Source organism: Schistocerca americana, chromosome 5, assembly GCF_021461395.2.
Source record: "Schistocerca americana isolate TAMUIC-IGC-003095 chromosome 5, iqSchAmer2.1, whole genome shotgun sequence".
Taxonomy (NCBI): Eukaryota; Metazoa; Arthropoda; class Insecta; order Orthoptera; family Acrididae; genus Schistocerca; species Schistocerca americana.
In genome coordinates this window covers 366,834,514-366,852,335 of record NC_060123.1, presented here as the reverse complement: position 1 = coordinate 366,852,335, position 17,822 = coordinate 366,834,514, and the positions used below count along the sequence as shown (strand labels likewise).

Genomic DNA, 17,822 nt, shown 5'->3' with positions numbered 1-17,822 from the left:
TTGACTTAATCAGTGTAATGAACATTCAAAACAAAACTGAAACATGGAAATATTACACTGCTTGACACTTGCTAAGGAACCAAGACATCGTTGGATAGGAATAATTACAGGCAATGATGGATGATATGAAACACAATACATATGTAGTGGAGGTTCAGTGGTATTTAGAATGACAGTTGGTACAGATTTTACCATATGAGAAAGCACAATAACAGACATAAATAACATTCCTGTTTCCACAGGTGAGACTCCCAATGGAAAGGGCACTAATGCACATTTTGCACCCGTTATTCATGCTGGCTACCAAACCATTGAGGAGTCCTTGGGGATAAAGTCCCACTCTTCTCTCAAGGCAGTTTCCAGTCCTTACATGATTTGGTGAGGGGATGTTCATTGAGAAATACATCTGCCATGAGTATCCCAGGCATGTTCTGCAGGGTTTAGGGCTGGGGAGTATGCAGGCCATTCCAGACATTTGATATCTTCAATTTTCAGTGCCTGAGGCCTTAATGGTTCTATGTGGGTGGGTACCTTCATCCATAAACAGAAAGTAGGGTCCCATTGCACCCCTAAACAGACAGACATGTTCCGGAATAATCTCTCTGCAGTACTGCCGTGTAGTAATGGTACCTCGCACAAAGATATCCGGCAGTGTTTGGCCACTGTGCGTAATGCTTGCCACACCATAATGCCTAGATCATACCGAAGACATCTGTTAACATTCTGTGCTGTGAAATGTGTTCCCCTCTCTACACACTACCTGATGGGCAGAACCACTTGCCTCAGTGAAGCGGGATCAGTCAGAAAACATCTCAGTGGACCACTGTTGCCGATGCCAAACAATATGCTCCCTACACAATCAACTCTTTCTTGACAATGGCATGGTTAAAGTGGAATGCATTTAACAGGTTTCCTAGCATACAAACCAGTAATTTTTGTTTTTGGTGGCATTTGAATATGCAGCCAAATAATAAGCTAAATAATAAAGAAATCCATTGATGGATGGTATAAAAGGATCATAATGTGGTCAATTGGTGAAAAACAAAATTCCTGAGACCTCAAAATATTTGATTATCAAACAAATTAGGAATGTCAATTAGTTAAAACTTCAAGCTGATAATTTGCTTAAATATTTAACCAAACTGCTGCTTTTTTTATATTGGTTTGTAATATTTTCTATTGTTTTAATTTAATTTTTACTGAATGAAGTATATGGTGGTTTAAACTGAGAAAATTTAAAAGTAAATAATGGTTGGTTGGTTGGTTGTTTTGGGGAAGGAGACCAGACAGCGTGGTCATCGGTCTCATCGGATTAGGGAAGGATGGGGAAGGAAGTCGGCCGTGCCGTTTCAGAGGAACCATCCCGGCATTTGCCTGGAGTGATTTAGGGAAATCACGGAAAACCTAAATCAGGATGGCCGGACGCAGGATTGAACCGTCGTCCTCCCGAATGCGAGTCCAGTGTCTAACCACGGCGCCACCTCGCTCGGTGGTAAATAATGTAATAAGAGCTTATCAATACACAAGGCAACATTTTCACTTCTGTTTCACTGTTTATCTTTTGCTGTTAGTGTATACTTTACGTGTGCTTCTGATACTTACTTCATATGTTGTTCCATTACTGCCTCAGGTAAGTCGAGTTTACCATTTGCTAGCTGTTCATACCTAATAAACAAAATTGATTATATTATATAAATGTTTTCTTTGAACATTGTAATTAAATGAAAATCAAAGGCTCTAAAAATTCATAAATTGATGTATATTATTTTTTGTTGTAGAGGAACTGAAATTTGTTGCATATAGAATAATATTCTGTAACAATGGAAAAAATTATTTTTAAATTGTCACTAACAATGTGTCTATGTTAGGCCCAAGACTGATAAGTAGGACTCTTTATAGTTTAACGGTAAGATAACTTGAATGCCATTCATGAGTACAGGTCAAATATAAAGGCATCAGTGTACAATTGGTACACACATGATGTAATTACAGAATTTATTTGTAGCCATTTTACGTTAATTATAGCTATTTTTATGAACTATAGAATAGCTATGAAAAATACACCAACAATGATGAAAATAACAGAAGAGAAAAATAACTAGCAGATGCAAATCTTAGCAAGTTTTGTATGTAGAAACTAAGCACTGTATGGATGTATGCAATTAATGCCATTAATTTGTCTGTCCTTTTTATGCTAAAGAAACAAAAGTTCAGGAAGCCCAGTAAATTGTATTTTGGGGCAGTATTGTTTCTCTTAAGATATAGTCTATAATTAAATGTTTACCACCTTTAATCATATCAGACTTACTGATCTTTTAAAAAATATGTACCAGTACTACAGAACTACATTTAAAACTTAATATGGCTACATGTATAGAAGCAGCTTCTACCTGTCAAGCAGCAGAGTGAGCACTTGTCGAGCACTGGCGAAAGTTCTGTATGTGGTCAGGAAGACATTAATATAAGTAGATTCAAGTTCACCATCATCAGTTGCTAAACTCTCAACAAGTTTCTCCAAGGTGCCTGCTTTCACAAATCGAACACGGACAGTCTCCCACTCTAGGTGTGATATTTCATCATCTGAATCCTGAAACGTGTACAGAAGACTAATGCAATTGGTGCTGCACTTCACATCACTAACATTTTTAAAGTGTAACATTATGCATCAGTGAAAGCTTTCTGCAATACAAATTAAAGATATTTAACATATACATTCATAGCTTCCTCTTCAGAGTGCTTGTATGCTGTTACAGTAGTCAAATACAATACACTTAATTAAAATGAAATCAACAACAATAACCAGAAAAAAGCTCAACTTAATACAGAAGAGTAAAAAAATTCAGTTTCCTCATTATTATTGTCGTCATCAAAAATTACCTCTCTTAAATGCCCCAAAATAAAACAGAGATACTGAGTTGCAACTAAGTGGATTAACAGCAACTTGTTGTGGAATAAATATGGAAATCTCTTTGTGAAAGAGAAATTAAAAATTTTCACATGGTGAATGACTGCAAGGAAAGCAAACTGAAGGTAAAATGTGTGTACTATGATGTGAAATATGATAAGTTTTTACAGAGCATGCAATGTTTTGGTTCCATTTGCCAGATTTCATGTTTCTGATTGTGGAATTACATGTTTCTGCCTGTGGGTCAAGAAATAAAGGCTTTGTCTGTATAATCTCCTCCAAGCTTAATATATGGAAAATTGTCTTTGATGTAAGAAACAAATGTAGAAGGAACTGGCTTGAGCCTCACTAACAGACCAGCTTTACAATTTACTTGAGGTGTGTGTCAAAAGTGTTTCAAAATAATTAGAGTTTCTGCTTGAAAATGTAAACTACCTTCACTGAATTTTAACCTAAAGAACCACTTGCTTTATTCAGAAGCTCATCGTCATGATACTATGACTAAAACTGAAGAAAAACAAGCAAGAAATCTGATGTATCCTTTTGAAAGGAACCCTGTCAGCATTCACCTGAAGCCAATGGAAACCTACAACAGGATGGCTGGACGGTGATTTGAACACAGTTCATTGTTAAGATGAATCCAATGTCTTAATACAATGTCCATTCATTGAAAATTTGGAGATGCTTTTGCATTTCGGCCCAAGATGCTGGAGATGGCGATCTTGTGTGCAAGAAGTGTGCTTGCTTGTGTGTGTGCGCGAGTGGTGTGTGTGTATCTCTTTTACTGATGAAGGCTCTGGCTAAAAGCTTTATGTAAGTGTTTTAGTTGTGTCTGTCTACAACTTAACGTGTCTTCTTTACGGTAAGTAGCAACTTGTCTGTTTGCACATTGTTGATATTCCTATCTGGAGTTTCCATTGTTTAACATCCGTTTTTAACCTAAAAAAGATAGAGAAATGTCCTTGAGACGTTAAATTAGGAGTAATTGGCTGCTAAAACAAGAAACAAATGAAAGCATCTCATAATAATAATAATAATAATTATTATTATTATTATTTTGAGAGCGTTTGAACTTGAATTCCTTTATGATGATTGTTTATGTTTTTTCTGAGCCCAAATTTTCTTCATGTGTTCACTGTGTTGTTTCTTTCGCTCCGCTGTCCATTTGCATCCTGGTCTCTTCTGTGTTGTGGTGTCAAATTTATGTTTTTTGATGATGTTCCTGAATTCAGTTCTATTTTCCGCATCGTTTACTGTTATTTGTGCTTGTCTGAGGTCCTCTTCAACTTCTTTTATCCATTTTGTTTTTCCCCTGCCTGAGTTGATGACTTAAAGAATTTGCTTTAAAATTCTGTTTTCATTCATCCTGTGGATATGTCCGTAGAACTGCATTCTTCTTTTCCTTATTGTATCCGTAATCTTGTATGTGTATTTATATAATTCTGATGTTGGTCTCTTCTTCCAGATTCCTTGCTCTGGTATCGGGCCAAAAATTTTCCTGAGAATTTTCCTTTCTTGTTTCTCTATTTCTTTGATTTTAGTTTGCCCACCTATTTGTGTTGTTTCAGATGCATACAGTGCCTCCGGAAGTACGACAGTGTTGTAGTGCCTCAATTTTGCGTTAATGGATATGGACTTTTTGTTATAATAGTTCCACGTGAGTTTATATGCTTTCTGTAGTTTTTTTTATTCTTTCCTCATTGGCCTTTAGGTTGATCACTGATGGCTGGATGATTTCTCCCAGGTACTTAAAATGTGGTACTTGTACGATTTTCCCATGGGTTGTCACAATAGGCAATTTGTCTTGTGGCACTCTTTCTATGTACTGGGTTTTCTCATATGAGATTTACAGGCCAGTTCTCTGTGCAATTTCGTGTAACTTCTCTATGGCGGTAGTGGCTTCTTTTCTATTATTTGTGAGGATTTCAAGGTCATCCGCAAAAGCTAAACACTTCACATTGAATCTATTATCTTTTCTAATGCCAATTTGGATTCCTTTGACTTCTTTTTCCCATGTCCTGATAATTTTTTCAAGAATGATATTAAAGAGTAATGGTGAAAGTCCGTCACCCTGTCACACTCCAGTTTGGATTTCAAATGGTTCCCAGATATCCCCCATAAATTTAACCTTGGAGACTGTGTCAGTTAATGTTTCCCGAATGATTGCTCTTGTCTTTCTGTCAATGCTGAATTCTTCCAGCATCTTGCAGAGCGCTACTCTGTCTATTGAGTCGTAGGCCTTTTTAAAATCTACAAAAGTAACCACTGTGCTTCGGGTGTTTCTCATCTGGAGAATCATTTTCAGATTCCAGATCCGCTCTATGCATGATCGTCCCTTAAGAAAACCAGCCTGGTATTCACCTATTTGTGGGTCAGCTTGTTCTTCTAATCTATTCATGAGAACTTTTGATAGGATTTTATATGTGACCGGTACAAGTGAGATACCCCCGTAATTATTTGGTTCAGTTTTGTCCCCTTTTTTGTGGAGTGGATGGATGAGTGCGCATTTCCATTCAGAAGGGATCTGTTCTGTTTCCCAAATGTTTAATATGATTTTGTGAATTTTTCCTGTTAATGTGTTCCAAGATTGTACAACACAGGATCATCAATGAAAATGAGTAGCAGTTTTGTCATCAATGATGTAATCATTAGTTTTTTGAATGGAACACTTTCTTAACTCACACATAATGAGGTACCTTATCTCTAACAGAATGACCTCCATCCATGCTAACTAGCAATGATTCCAAAAATGTCAGTCATTTAAAACGCTACTTTGTTTTGCATCGCACAACATCCTGAAAGCCCTGGATGAAAGCAGCGTGGTGGATTTCTTGGTTTATAAAAAGCATTCTACTCAATAAGCTACCACGTCAATGCTTCTTACTAAAAGCACAATTATATAATGTACAGTATCAAACATTTGTGACTGAACTGAGGATCCCTTGTTAGGGAAGAATTGCATGTTACCATGGATGAGGAAGTTCTTAGGTGGCTCTGGGAAGTGTATTGGGAACCTCATCACTGATGTTGCATATTAATGACCTGACAGACAATATTGCTACTCAACTCAAGGCTTTTTGCAGATAATGTACAAGGGTGTGCTGAAAACCAATACCTCCAAATGAAAGTGAAAACGCAAAGTTTTTTTTTAAATACCGGTAAAAAAAGTTTTCAACATCTATCTTTATTTTTCATGGTTACATATTTACTGCCCTCCGATGCTAGGTGACTATGAATCGTAGCATGTAACATGGTGGTATGCAACATAACTATGTCAGTGAGTGAGAAACAGTGTGCTGTAAAACTTTCACAATTACCTAGGCACATCTTGGTAAGATTTCAAAGTAGTGCAAAGACTGGCAACTTGCATTTAGTGTACAGGAAGGTAAAAGTGTGTACTACTGCAAGGGATGCTCAGAAATGATTTCCAATTGTCTTGTTTTACAAATACTGATCGAACTACAGGCATGTCGTATTGTAGGATGAACTGCTTTGGGTACACCATGCAGACACCAGATGGAAGTTGTGAACACAGTGCATTTGTTACTGTGTATACTGAAAGGACAATGCTTGTTTATTAAGTACAGAAAGTTATGGACAAGATGGAAAGTGGCTAACATGGTCAAAGATGGACCACTTGCTATTTGTGGAAGGAAGCAGTCAAAATAAGGAAGCTGTAGTTTATGTGTTCTTATTTAAGCAACAGAAAACAATTTGTCTCAGTCAGAAATGTAAATTCCTTCTTAATGAAAATCAGCACACGTATTCCACAAGGATCTGTTCTCAGACCCTCCATCATTATAGCAATCTAATAACATAGCTCATTCCACACACAGAGAATTTCAGATCTAAATAGGTTAACAAAAAAAATCTTGATAAGGTCTTCAACTGATTTGCAGCTAATGAACTCCTGTGTAATCAGATATAAAATTCAAAACTCCTAATGGGAATGTCAAATGGAATAGAAAATAAGTTAGCAAAACATCTGGGTATTTACAATGGCTCCAAACTCCTCTGGGAGGAACATATCAGTCAGCTATATGAAAAAAAATCTCGGGTGTCATACCTCATTTTGAAACTTAAGGATTTAGTGAACTTGGATTACCTTAGAGTGACACACTATAGACTACTCTGGTCACTTACCCAATTATTATTGCACAGGGTTTATACCATACTACATTATACTATAATTTATCGACACCAGCTCTTAGAAATTTTCCTGTTGTGTATGTTATTATTGTTGTGCCGTAATATGTATACTATAGTTACTTGGCATTACTTTGTTACTATGTGCCCTGTATTACACAACAGTGACGAAGTCTATTTGATTGTGAAACGACCAATTGTGAAAAAAATTCTTTGTTCTCAAACAACACATGTTCGTAAATGTTTAACTGCAGTGTGTGGTCAAAAAGCTCCAGCACAAAGGACTGGTTGCCCGTCAATATCGTGTTAGCCTGGGAGCACTGAATGTATCTCTACTGATGATCACTGCAAGCAGTACTGCGACACCCTTACGCGAAGGATTCAGCAAAGGCGACATGGAAAATGGTCCAAAGGAGAGTGCTGTTCTAGTATGACACCAGCAATGCCATGACTGCAAAATTAATATCAGTGGGTTTAATTGTTGTGCCACACCCCATCAAATGACCGTATCTTGCTCTATCGGGTTATATTTGATTCGACAGCATGAAGAACGAACTGCGAGGCAAGAGATCCGGCAACAACAAAGAGGGTGGTAGCGGTGTATTGATGTCGGTGGGGAGTATTTTGAGAAATCTCACGATCATTGATAAGTACGATATAAATAAAACCGCTATTTTAAATCATTTCCAAACACCCCTGTACTTTTTTTCGTATTTTGGTTGGGTCCAGTAAGCATTTTTAGTAAGCATTTTTAAATTTCGCCAGTTTTAATCTGCCAGGAAGTTTCATATCAGCGCATACGCCGCTGCAGAGTGAAAATCTCATTCTGAAAACATCACCCAGGCTGTCGCTAAGGCATGTCTCCGCAATATCCATTCTTCCAGGGGTGCTAACTCTGCAAGGCTCGCAGAAGAGCTTCTGTGAGGTTTGGAAGGTAGGTGACGAGGTATTGGCAGAACTGAAGCTGAGAGGACTAATTGTGAGTCGCGCTTGGGTAGCACAGTTGGTAGAGCAGTTGCCCGCGAAAGGCAACGGTATCAAGTTCGAGTCTCGGTCCGGCACACAGTTTTCATCTGTCAGGAAATTTCAATTTACCAGTTGTATTTTTACATTCTAGGGCCCATTGCGAATATTCCTTAATGAAAGAAGGAAACCGCCTCTTGCCACAGACAATTAAGGGTGTCATAATGGTGAAACATAATTTCGAGGACATATCCTGTGAACGATTTTACAATTACATGCTGCAAGAAACAAATCCGTCAGTCCTTACCAAAGTGGGTTCCAGCGACAAATGTAATGTAGCTGTGACTGTGGCTGAAGTTCTCGATTAAAAGTGCACATGTGGGATATGCCTGATTTTGAAGCTGATATATTAACAATTATTTTATTACTATTTTTAAAAGGTCCTCCCTTTTTAATAATTGTCCTTTTTATGAAGAGATGTCCAATTTTAGCCACAACCGGAATTAGTCGACTCATTCATGAACTTGGGTGAACACTTTGAAATGGAATGATCCGATAGGCTCCGTCCGAGGAAAAGCAGGTGGCAGACTTCGGTTCACTGGCACGCTACTGGGAAAAGGAAGTAGGTTACAAGACAGCTAGCGTCCCATACAGCTTTTTCTACGTCTACATCCATACTCCACAAACCATTGTGATATGCATGACAGAGAGTACATCCCATTGTACCAGATTCGAGGATGGTTTGTTAAGAAAAGCAAGAAAAAATGTTTGTTTCGTAAACAACTCACATTACTTCTTGACAAGTCTCATTTAAGGGATATAAACTTGGTCCAGAGATCTTCCAGCTTTTTATTCCATTGGAAAATTAGGATCTGTCGAACTCTGCAAAATACTCGTTGACTAAAACTATCAATCACTACCTCGGTACCTCAACTGATGAAAATTTCTTTCCAACAAGCAAAAGTTTCAAATAGGAAAGAGGAGAAAGTCTCTTGGGGCTAAGTCTGGCGAATAGGGTGGATGAGGAACCAATCCCAAGCCCAATTCATGCATTTTGGTCATTCTTATAGGTGACGTGTGGGGTGGTGCATTATCCTGGTGACAGAACAAGTTTCTGTGTGCCAAGATTTTTATTTTTTCAGGTAACGAAAGTTTCAAAGGATTCTACAGTGAAACACAATAGAGTATAGTTATGATTCTGCCTTTTTTCAAGTAATCTATGGGGCTTATTCCTTGAGAATAATAATAATAATAATAAAGCAATGGTCATCACGTTGCCAACTGACACCTTCGTCCATCATTTTGGCTGCCATTCTGACTATGTTGTGCAATGATGGATCCAGGTTTCCAGGTCACAAATCGGCGCAAAAAGTCTTGTTGATTGCGACTAAACATTGCGACTAAACATTGCGACATTTTGTTGAAATTTTGGTCGACTGCCAGCAATCGCGGTATCCACCTCGCACATAGCTTCCTCATAGCAGGATGTTATACATTCGCCCAGCTGACATGCCTACAGTCCCAACAATCTCTCGAATTTTTGTCCAGCGGTCTTGCATTACCGTATCATTCATTTTGTCAGTGGTTTCCCTCGTGGTAACTCCAGCGCTTCGTCTTCGGTGCTTGTCCGACGACGTTGAAATTCATTAATCCAAAGTAAATGGTCTTCAGTGATGGTGCAGGGCCATCTTATTCTGTTTTGCTTTGTGTGGCAGTCCAACACAAAAGTGTTTAATAACAACACGATACTCCGTTTTCTTCATTTTCAATCGCAGTCGACTCATTTACCAATTCAGACGGCTGTCAACAATGAACTGCACGCTGTACGTTGTTGAAATTCTTTATGCGATCCTTGGACAATCAAGCTTACCAACAGTGAAGGAGCAACAAAAAATGTTCCATTATTTCATGGCAATTTAACAGACTACCCTCGTATCAAGGCGTTTTCCCTTTTCGATTCCAATATAGAGCGTGTCTGTGCACTTTACAATTAGTGTAATCTTGTCTTCGCGATTGCTATGGGAGCGATACGTAGGGAGTTCTCAAAATTTATTAAGTTTCTCGGGATAGTTTACCTGGAACTGCAAACGTCTGCCAGTTAAGTCATTTCAACATCTCTGTGACATTCTCTCGTGGATCAAACAAACCTGTGACCATTCATGCTGCCCTTCTTCGTATCTATTGAACACCCCAGTTACTAGTGATGGGACAACCGACAGTTTTCATCAACCGATTGTTCGGTCAATTGCTTTTTACTTCAGTCGGTTTTTTTGCATCATTTGTTTCCTGTCAGAGAGATATGATTCGAAATATTTTGCGGCATATCCTGTTTCACAGTAATATTCACATCTTCTTGTTTTGCTTGGAGGCACTTGTGTTTTATTGTCAAACGAATTACTTACATTCTCGTTGCTTGCGCAAATAACCTTCCCAATATCAGTACCCTTTAGAAATCCATACTTTTTCTCAGACAACATATTATTTGAAGCCAGATAGTTAAGAAGCTGTTTGTTTGTTTATTACCTTTCCTAAAAGGAAATCAAGGAAGAGGTCTTCGCGGAGTATAAGTTCTGATAGCACAAAGATGGAGAAGAAATTATGGCTATTATTTTTAAAGGAACAAGTTTTGACATTCGTTTTAATCAATTGGCGGACACCGTGGTAAACATAAATCTGGATGACCTGAACACTGCTCCTCGAAAATTCGTGTCCAATACCTTAATAACTGCACCCCCTTCCTCAGTAAAATCAGTTGTATGGAGGGAGAATACCTCTATCTACACACATACTCTGCAATCCACTGTGAAGTGCATGGCAGATATGTTTCTTCCTGTTCCTTCCGGAAAGAATGATACCTTAAATGCCTCGGTGCACGCCGTAATTAGCGTAATCTTTTGTTCATACTCACCATGATAATGACGCAAAACGACAAAACGGGTTGTAATACAGGGTGTGGCGCAGAAACTTCCTTACTCGAAACACACGCCACGCAGCAGCCGTTCCTCATTATTGTGGATGGTTGAGCGCTTTCGAAAGTGGGAACCTAACTTTTTTTTAGAGTTAGTTTAGTAGCGATAATTCAGATGACGAGAGAGGAGCGCACGTTCGTTACGACGACTTTCTTCTCTCAGTGGCCGTTCGGTCATTGCTACGCAGCGTGGATTCAAGGAAAAGTTTAATTTCGCGCCTGCGGCTCGTGTTCCTGTTAGAAAATCTATTGTTATGTGAGTGAACACGATTATGGATATTGGTAGTGCACAGAAAAAGAAACCAGCCCCTTAAAGAACCGTCAGGACACGAGAAAACGTCGAGGAAGTAAGGCTGGCGATTTTGAACACCCCCAAGCAATCTGCACGTAAACATGCTGCTGCTCTTGCAATTTCTGATCGCACAGTGAGACGAATCCTTCACGAAGACTTACGATTTCATCCGTACATACTGGAAGTAAGGCACGCACTTAATCCAGACAATTCTGTTTCACGAAAAAACGCGTGTGAAATCTTGCTCGAAAACTTGCCTCATGACGCCCTTGCGGTTTTCAGCGACGAGGCACATTTGCAATGGTCTGGATGCGCAAGTGAACAAACCATGCGACTTGGGGTGGCACGAACCCCCGAGAACTTCAGCCCCTGCATACAGAATATGTCGCTGTTTGGTGTGCGTTATTCAAAACTGGCTCATGGTTTTTCGAATAGAACAGCAGGGCAGTTACGGTCACTTCTGAGCGTTATCTCCACACGATTGACGAGTTTTTTTTTCCCAATCTTGAAGAAATCAGTGTGGGAGGGGGGGGGGGGGTGTCTGGTTACAACCAAACGGCGCCACGTCTCACACGGCACGAACGTCAATGACTCCTACCGTCTCGTGTCTTTGCGAGGGCGATCTTCAGTGTCCAGCACCCTCACCAGACTTAGCCCGCCCCCCCCCCCCCCCCCCACCGACTTTTTCTTACGGGACTAACTTAAATCCTTAGAGCACATCAATCGTCCACAGACCCTGGGTGAACTGCAGAACAGTATTCGTGCTGCTACTGCCAGTGCAGTTAGAGACACACTAGACAAAGTGGACTGAAACTTTCGATTTGGACTCTCCAAATGCACTGAGCAGAAGTGGAAGCAATCGTATTTATAGAAAAATGGAATTTCGCTAATATTCTTGTAATCAACCGCTAGCTACTACCTGCTTTACCTACTACTATGGGATAGTTCCACTTCATATCCTTACAAAGTTTTACACCCAAATATTTGTACGAGTTGACCGATTCCAACTGTGACTTTTTGTTATTGTGGTCATAGGATATTACGATTTTTTCGCTTTGTAAAGTGCACAACTTTACATTTCTAAACATTTAAAGTAAGTTGCCCATCTTTGTACCACTATGGAATTTTATCAGGATCAGCTGAATATTTGTGCAGATTTTTTCAGCAGTCTAGATAACTGCATCGTTTGGGGAAGGTCTGAGGTTACTATTGACTGTCAAGTAATTGATACTGAATACAACAACAATACTTTCAACGCACGTCCCTGGGTCACGCCTGAAGATACTTCTACCTCTATCGACAACTCTCATCCAAGACAACATGCTGCGTTCTGTCTAACGAGAAATCGTCAGCCCGGTCACGAATTTCGTTTGATACCCTGTATGATTGTACCTTTGTTAGTAACTATTAATATGGTACGAAATCGGATGCTTTCCGGACATCAAGAAATACTACATCAACCTAATTTCCTAGATAGCTTTCAGTATTCTGCGTGAGAAAAGAGGAAACTGGGTTTCGCCTGGGCTTCCAGGGGCAAAAAAATTGACTTTCAATATTTCATACAGTTATTGACCAAATTAAAAAACTTAAAATGCAGTCATAGGCTACTTATTAAGAGCTACAATTTTATTTAAAGGTTTGACACATTTGAGGCGAGTTTTACGGTTCGGAACTGTGTACACCATGTCTGGAGGCAGTGCAACTCATGAAACGCAGATTTCTTAGAAGAAACCCCTTGAGTGTGAGATCGCAAGTTCAATCTTTAATACAATTCATTTGAAATTGTTGTGTTAAAAAGTATGACAGGAAAAATGTTAGCTGCTAATGACATACCATGTGCATCAGCAAGACGACAGAAAACGTGTCTGGGGGATGCAGAGATCAACCTTGTATGGGATATATGTACTACACTTCACAAAATGGACATCGTCGATATTCAGGAAATATTCAAAACAAACCATTAACTTGTACCCATGAACACCGAATGAAAAATGGCGTGCCATAGAGGCCACAAAGGTTTGCACCATCAAGATCGAAGGAGAACTCTTTGGGAGATACAAACCGTGCAGGACTTTCAGCTCGATATCCACTCTTAAAGAATGCATATAGAATTATATTGGTGTAACTGGATGATGAGAATTATTGGAATATTATGACATGCAACTGAATCAGAAACAGGTTGCCGTGGAGCTTATTGTGAAACCGGCTACCCTTTGAGGCTTAGCTGCAGGCAGTGCGATAATACACTCCTGGAAATGGAAAAAAGAACACATTGACACCGGTGTGTCAGACCCACCATACTTGCTCCGGACACTGCGAGAGGGCTGTACAACCAATGATCACACGCACAGCACAGCGGACACACCAGGAACCGCGGTGTTGGCCGTCGAATGGCGCTAGCTGCGCAGCATTTGTGCACCGCCGCCGTCAGTGTCAGCCAGTTTGCCGTGGCATACGGAGCTCCATCGCAGTCTTTAACACTGGTAGCATGCCGCGACAGCGTGGACGTGAACCGTATGTGCAGTTGACGGACTTTGAGCGAGGGCGTATAGTGGGCATGCGGGAGGCCGGGTGGACGTACCGCCGAATTGCTCAACACGTGGGGCGTGAGGTCTCCACAGTACATCGATGTTGTCGCCAGTGGTCGGCGGAAGGAGCACGTGCCCGTCGACCTGGGACCGGACCGCAGCGACGCACGGATGCACGCCAAGACCGTAGGATCCTACGCAGTGCCGTAGGGGACTGCACCGCCACTTCCCAGCAAATTAGGGACACTGTTGCTCCTGGGGTATCGGCGAGGACCATTCGCAACCGTCTCCATAAAGCTGGGCTACGGTCCCGCACACCGTTAGGCCGTCTTCCGCTCACGCCCCAACATCGTGCAGCCCGCCTCCAGTGGTGTCGCGACAGGCGTGAATGGAGGGACGAATGGAGACGTGTCGTCTTCAGCGATGCGAGTCGCTTCTGCCTTGGTGCCAATGATGGTCGTATGCGTGTTTGGCGCCGTGCAGGTGAGCGCCACAATCAGGACTGCATACGACCGAGGCACACAGGGCCAACACCCGGCATCATGGTGTGGGGAGCGATCTCCTACACTGGCCGTACACCACTGGTGATCGTCGAGGGGACACTGAATAGTGCACGGTACATCCAAACCGTCATCGAACCCATCGTTCTACCATTCCTAGACCGGCAAGGGAACTTGCTGTTCCAACAGGACAATTCACGTCCGCATGTATCCCGTGCCACCCAACGTGCTCTAGAAGGTGTAAGTCAACTACCCTGGCCAGCAAGATCTCCGGATCTGTCCCCCATTGAGCATGTTTGGGACTGGATGAAGCGTCGTCTCACGCGGTCTGCACGTCCAGCACGAACGCTGGTCCAACTGAGGCGCCAGGTGGAAATGGCATGGCAAGCCGTTCCACAGGACTACATCCAGCATCTCTACGATCGTCTCCATGGGAGAATAGCAGCCTGCATTGCTGCGAAAGGTGGATATACACTGTACTAGTGCCGACATTGTGCATGCTCTGTTGCCTGTGTCTATGTGCCTGTGGTTCTGTCAGTGTGATCATGTGATGTATCTGACCCCAGGAATGTGTCAATAAAGTTTCCCCTTCCTGGGACAATGAATTCACGGTGTTCTTATTTCAATTTCCAGGAGTGTATGTTTTACAGGTACGGAAAAAACAAACACCCAGAGGCTGAGTTTGTCCAGTGGGTCCAGGTGGTATGACTACAATGTCACATACTTTTCTGGAGCGATGGTTTGCTCTGAAGTAATATGATTTTTTATACACAGATCAAGAATCAAGCAAAAGCAGGTTATTTGGACCAGCTATTTGCCGAAAGCAGTGTTTATGTCATAGTTGCAGGTCCCTTACGTTCATTTTTCCACTATTGCGAGCTGTGACCTAAATATCCCCCACTGCCCTCGCAATATCGCGCACACGAGGAAGACTCGTAGGGGCAGAGCACTTCCAACTTTCCAGCCAATTTACCATCCACAGTAAGAGTCGGCATAATTGTGTACTAATGCGTTAATGTCCTGGTGTTAGTTGACTTTATACAACTCTCTTGGTACCTCTGATTTCTAGGGTTCCTTTCATATGCATTTCCTTTTAAAATCCCGATTGGACGGAATTGAAAACTAGTTCCTTACTGAACGATGGGATAAGTTTGTTTACCTAATCTACCTATTTTCGGGCCGATCCCGCAGTTTTCTGTGCATAATCAAGTTGACGCTTTGTTTGAAATTTCATGGTCTTACGTCTTCTAATTGTGTAGCACTGTTTTTAGTTAAGCCACCAACCATGATCCCTTGGTATCACTAATGTATGTCGCGCGCCATTTGACGTGCATAACGTGGTAGCTCACTATTATGCACTTCCTGACAATGTCATCGGCATCCTTGAAACGCGCAAACGCGAGTTTTTGCAAGTACGGATTTTCCTCCCTTAAATGTCCATAGTTTTTCTTATGCACTTACCCGGCCATGTTGCTGCGGACTTATTCGAGATCCTTCCGTAATTCTTTTTTTCCTACGTTCCGGATGATCTTCCATGTACATAATTATGTATAGTACCCGCTCCTTGGATGACGATTGTCCTTTATTACGTTTCACTGGAAACAGGATTTATGGCTCCTTGTCCGACAAGGATAATGAACTATGGTTCGACACCTGTTTGAATATCACTTTCACTTGTTAATCACATATCGGCATCATTGTACTCCTCGTGTACATTGCTCGCACAGTCGAGCTTGTACAACACATTCCACTGATTCATCTTGCAGAATCGCTAATATTTCGTCCACTACTACTTTCACACACTGAGAAATTCCTAGGATTTCTTTCTGGCGAAATCTCAATTTCGGCTACTGTTGTTGTAGATATAATGCAACATTTGCTTTGTTTATCGTTGTCTTTGCTTTGCTCTGTTTCAACACCCGTAGTGATGTAGCACTGTTGTGAGTTACTCGTCGACTAAACCGATCAGCGACGCTTCGCAGCCTCATGCTGTGCTCACCACTGGATACCTCCAGTCCCTCCCCCTGTTGCCATTAGCAGCCAATACTGTGGTTGCATGGTAGACAATATGTGGAGCGTCGAATTCTGAAGCATCATCGGCCTTTTGCGACCTCGCACTCAAGTGGTTCCTTCTCAGACTTGAATCATTCAATATTGGAGAATAAGAGCATTTACAAGAGTTCGAACGAACAGTGCATATAATCTCAAACTTTTTCGGAACTTTTCTCGCTTAAACGCTTAACGTCAAATATTTAACACATTTACTCATCTCTAAAGTAATGAGACGTTTTAAGCTGTTTTATACATGGGAGCTCGATTCTCTGAAGAATCGGAGGTGGGAGGTCTGTCGGTTTTCCTTTGTACATACGTACATTTTGCGTTTGTTGAAATGTCTGTTTTATGTCTAAACAAAATGGTTAAGTCTACAGGTAAAGTGTGAGTGACACTGCTAATATTTTATTTGTGGACATAAGGCGGTGTTCCAAGACCAATTAATCAAATGAGCAATGTCGCAAATACCGGCCGTGAAAGCCTGAATTTTATGATAAAGTGTACATCATCTTACAGTGCTTAAATTATTGACATGCATGTTATTAGACGTCTTAACGTGTTTTGTTGTTGTTGTTGTTGTTGTTGTTGTTGTTGTGGTCTTCAGTCCTGAGACTGGTTTGATGCAGCTCTCCATGCTACTCTATCCTGTGCAAGCTTCTTCATCTCCCAGTACCTACTGCAGCCTACATCCTTCTGAATCTGCTTAGTGTATTCATCTCTTTGTCTCCCTCTACGATTTTTACCTCCCACGCTGCCCTCCAGTACTAAATTGGTGACCCCCTTGGTGCCTCAGAACATGTCCTACCAACCGATCCCTTCTTCTAGTCAAGTTGTGCCACAAACTCCTCTTCTCCCCAATTCTATTCAATACCTCCTTATTAGTTATGTGATCTACCTATCTAATCTTCAGCATTCTTCTGTAGCACCACATTTCGAAACCTTCTATTCTCTTCTTGTCCAAACTATTTATCGTCCATGTTTCACTTCCATACACGGCTACACTCCATACAAATACTTTCAGAAACGACTTCCTGACACTAAAATCAATACTCGATGTTAACAAATTTCCCTTCTTCAGAAACGCTTTCCTTGCCATTGCCAGTCTACATTTTATATTCTCTCTACTTTGACCATAATCAGTTATTTTGCTTCCTAAATAGCAGAACTCGTTTCCTACTCTAATTCCCTCAGCATTATCCGACTTAACTCGACTACATTCCATTGTCCTCGTTTTGCTTTTGTTGATGTTCATCTTATATCCTCCTTTCAAGACACTGTCCATTCCTTTCAACTGCTCTTCCTGGTCCTTTGCTGTCTCTGACAGAATTACAATGTCATCGGCAAACCTAAAAGTTTTTATTTCTTCTCCATGGATTTTAATACCTACTCCGAATTTTTCTTTTGTTTCCTTTGCTGCTTGCTCAATATACAGATTGAATAGCATCGGGGAGAGGCTACAACCCTGTCT

At 40.9% G+C, this 17,822-nt stretch overlaps 1 protein-coding gene across 2 annotated transcripts in view; it reads right to left on the bottom strand.

The window, feature by feature from the left end:
• The window catches only part of LOC124615461 (ral guanine nucleotide dissociation stimulator-like 1), a 558,067-nt gene that overhangs the window by 69,105 nt on the left and 471,140 nt on the right, over positions 1-17,822 (bottom strand). For both annotated transcript variants that reach the window (XM_047143368.1, XM_047143367.1), the window contains exons 3-4: positions 2,391-2,587; positions 1,603-1,665 (exon numbers count right to left, since the gene is read on the bottom strand). In XM_047143368.1, coding sequence (XP_046999324.1) covers positions 1,603-1,665; positions 2,391-2,587 — 260 coding nt within the window. The remainder of the gene's footprint in view (positions 1-1,602; positions 1,666-2,390; positions 2,588-17,822) is intronic.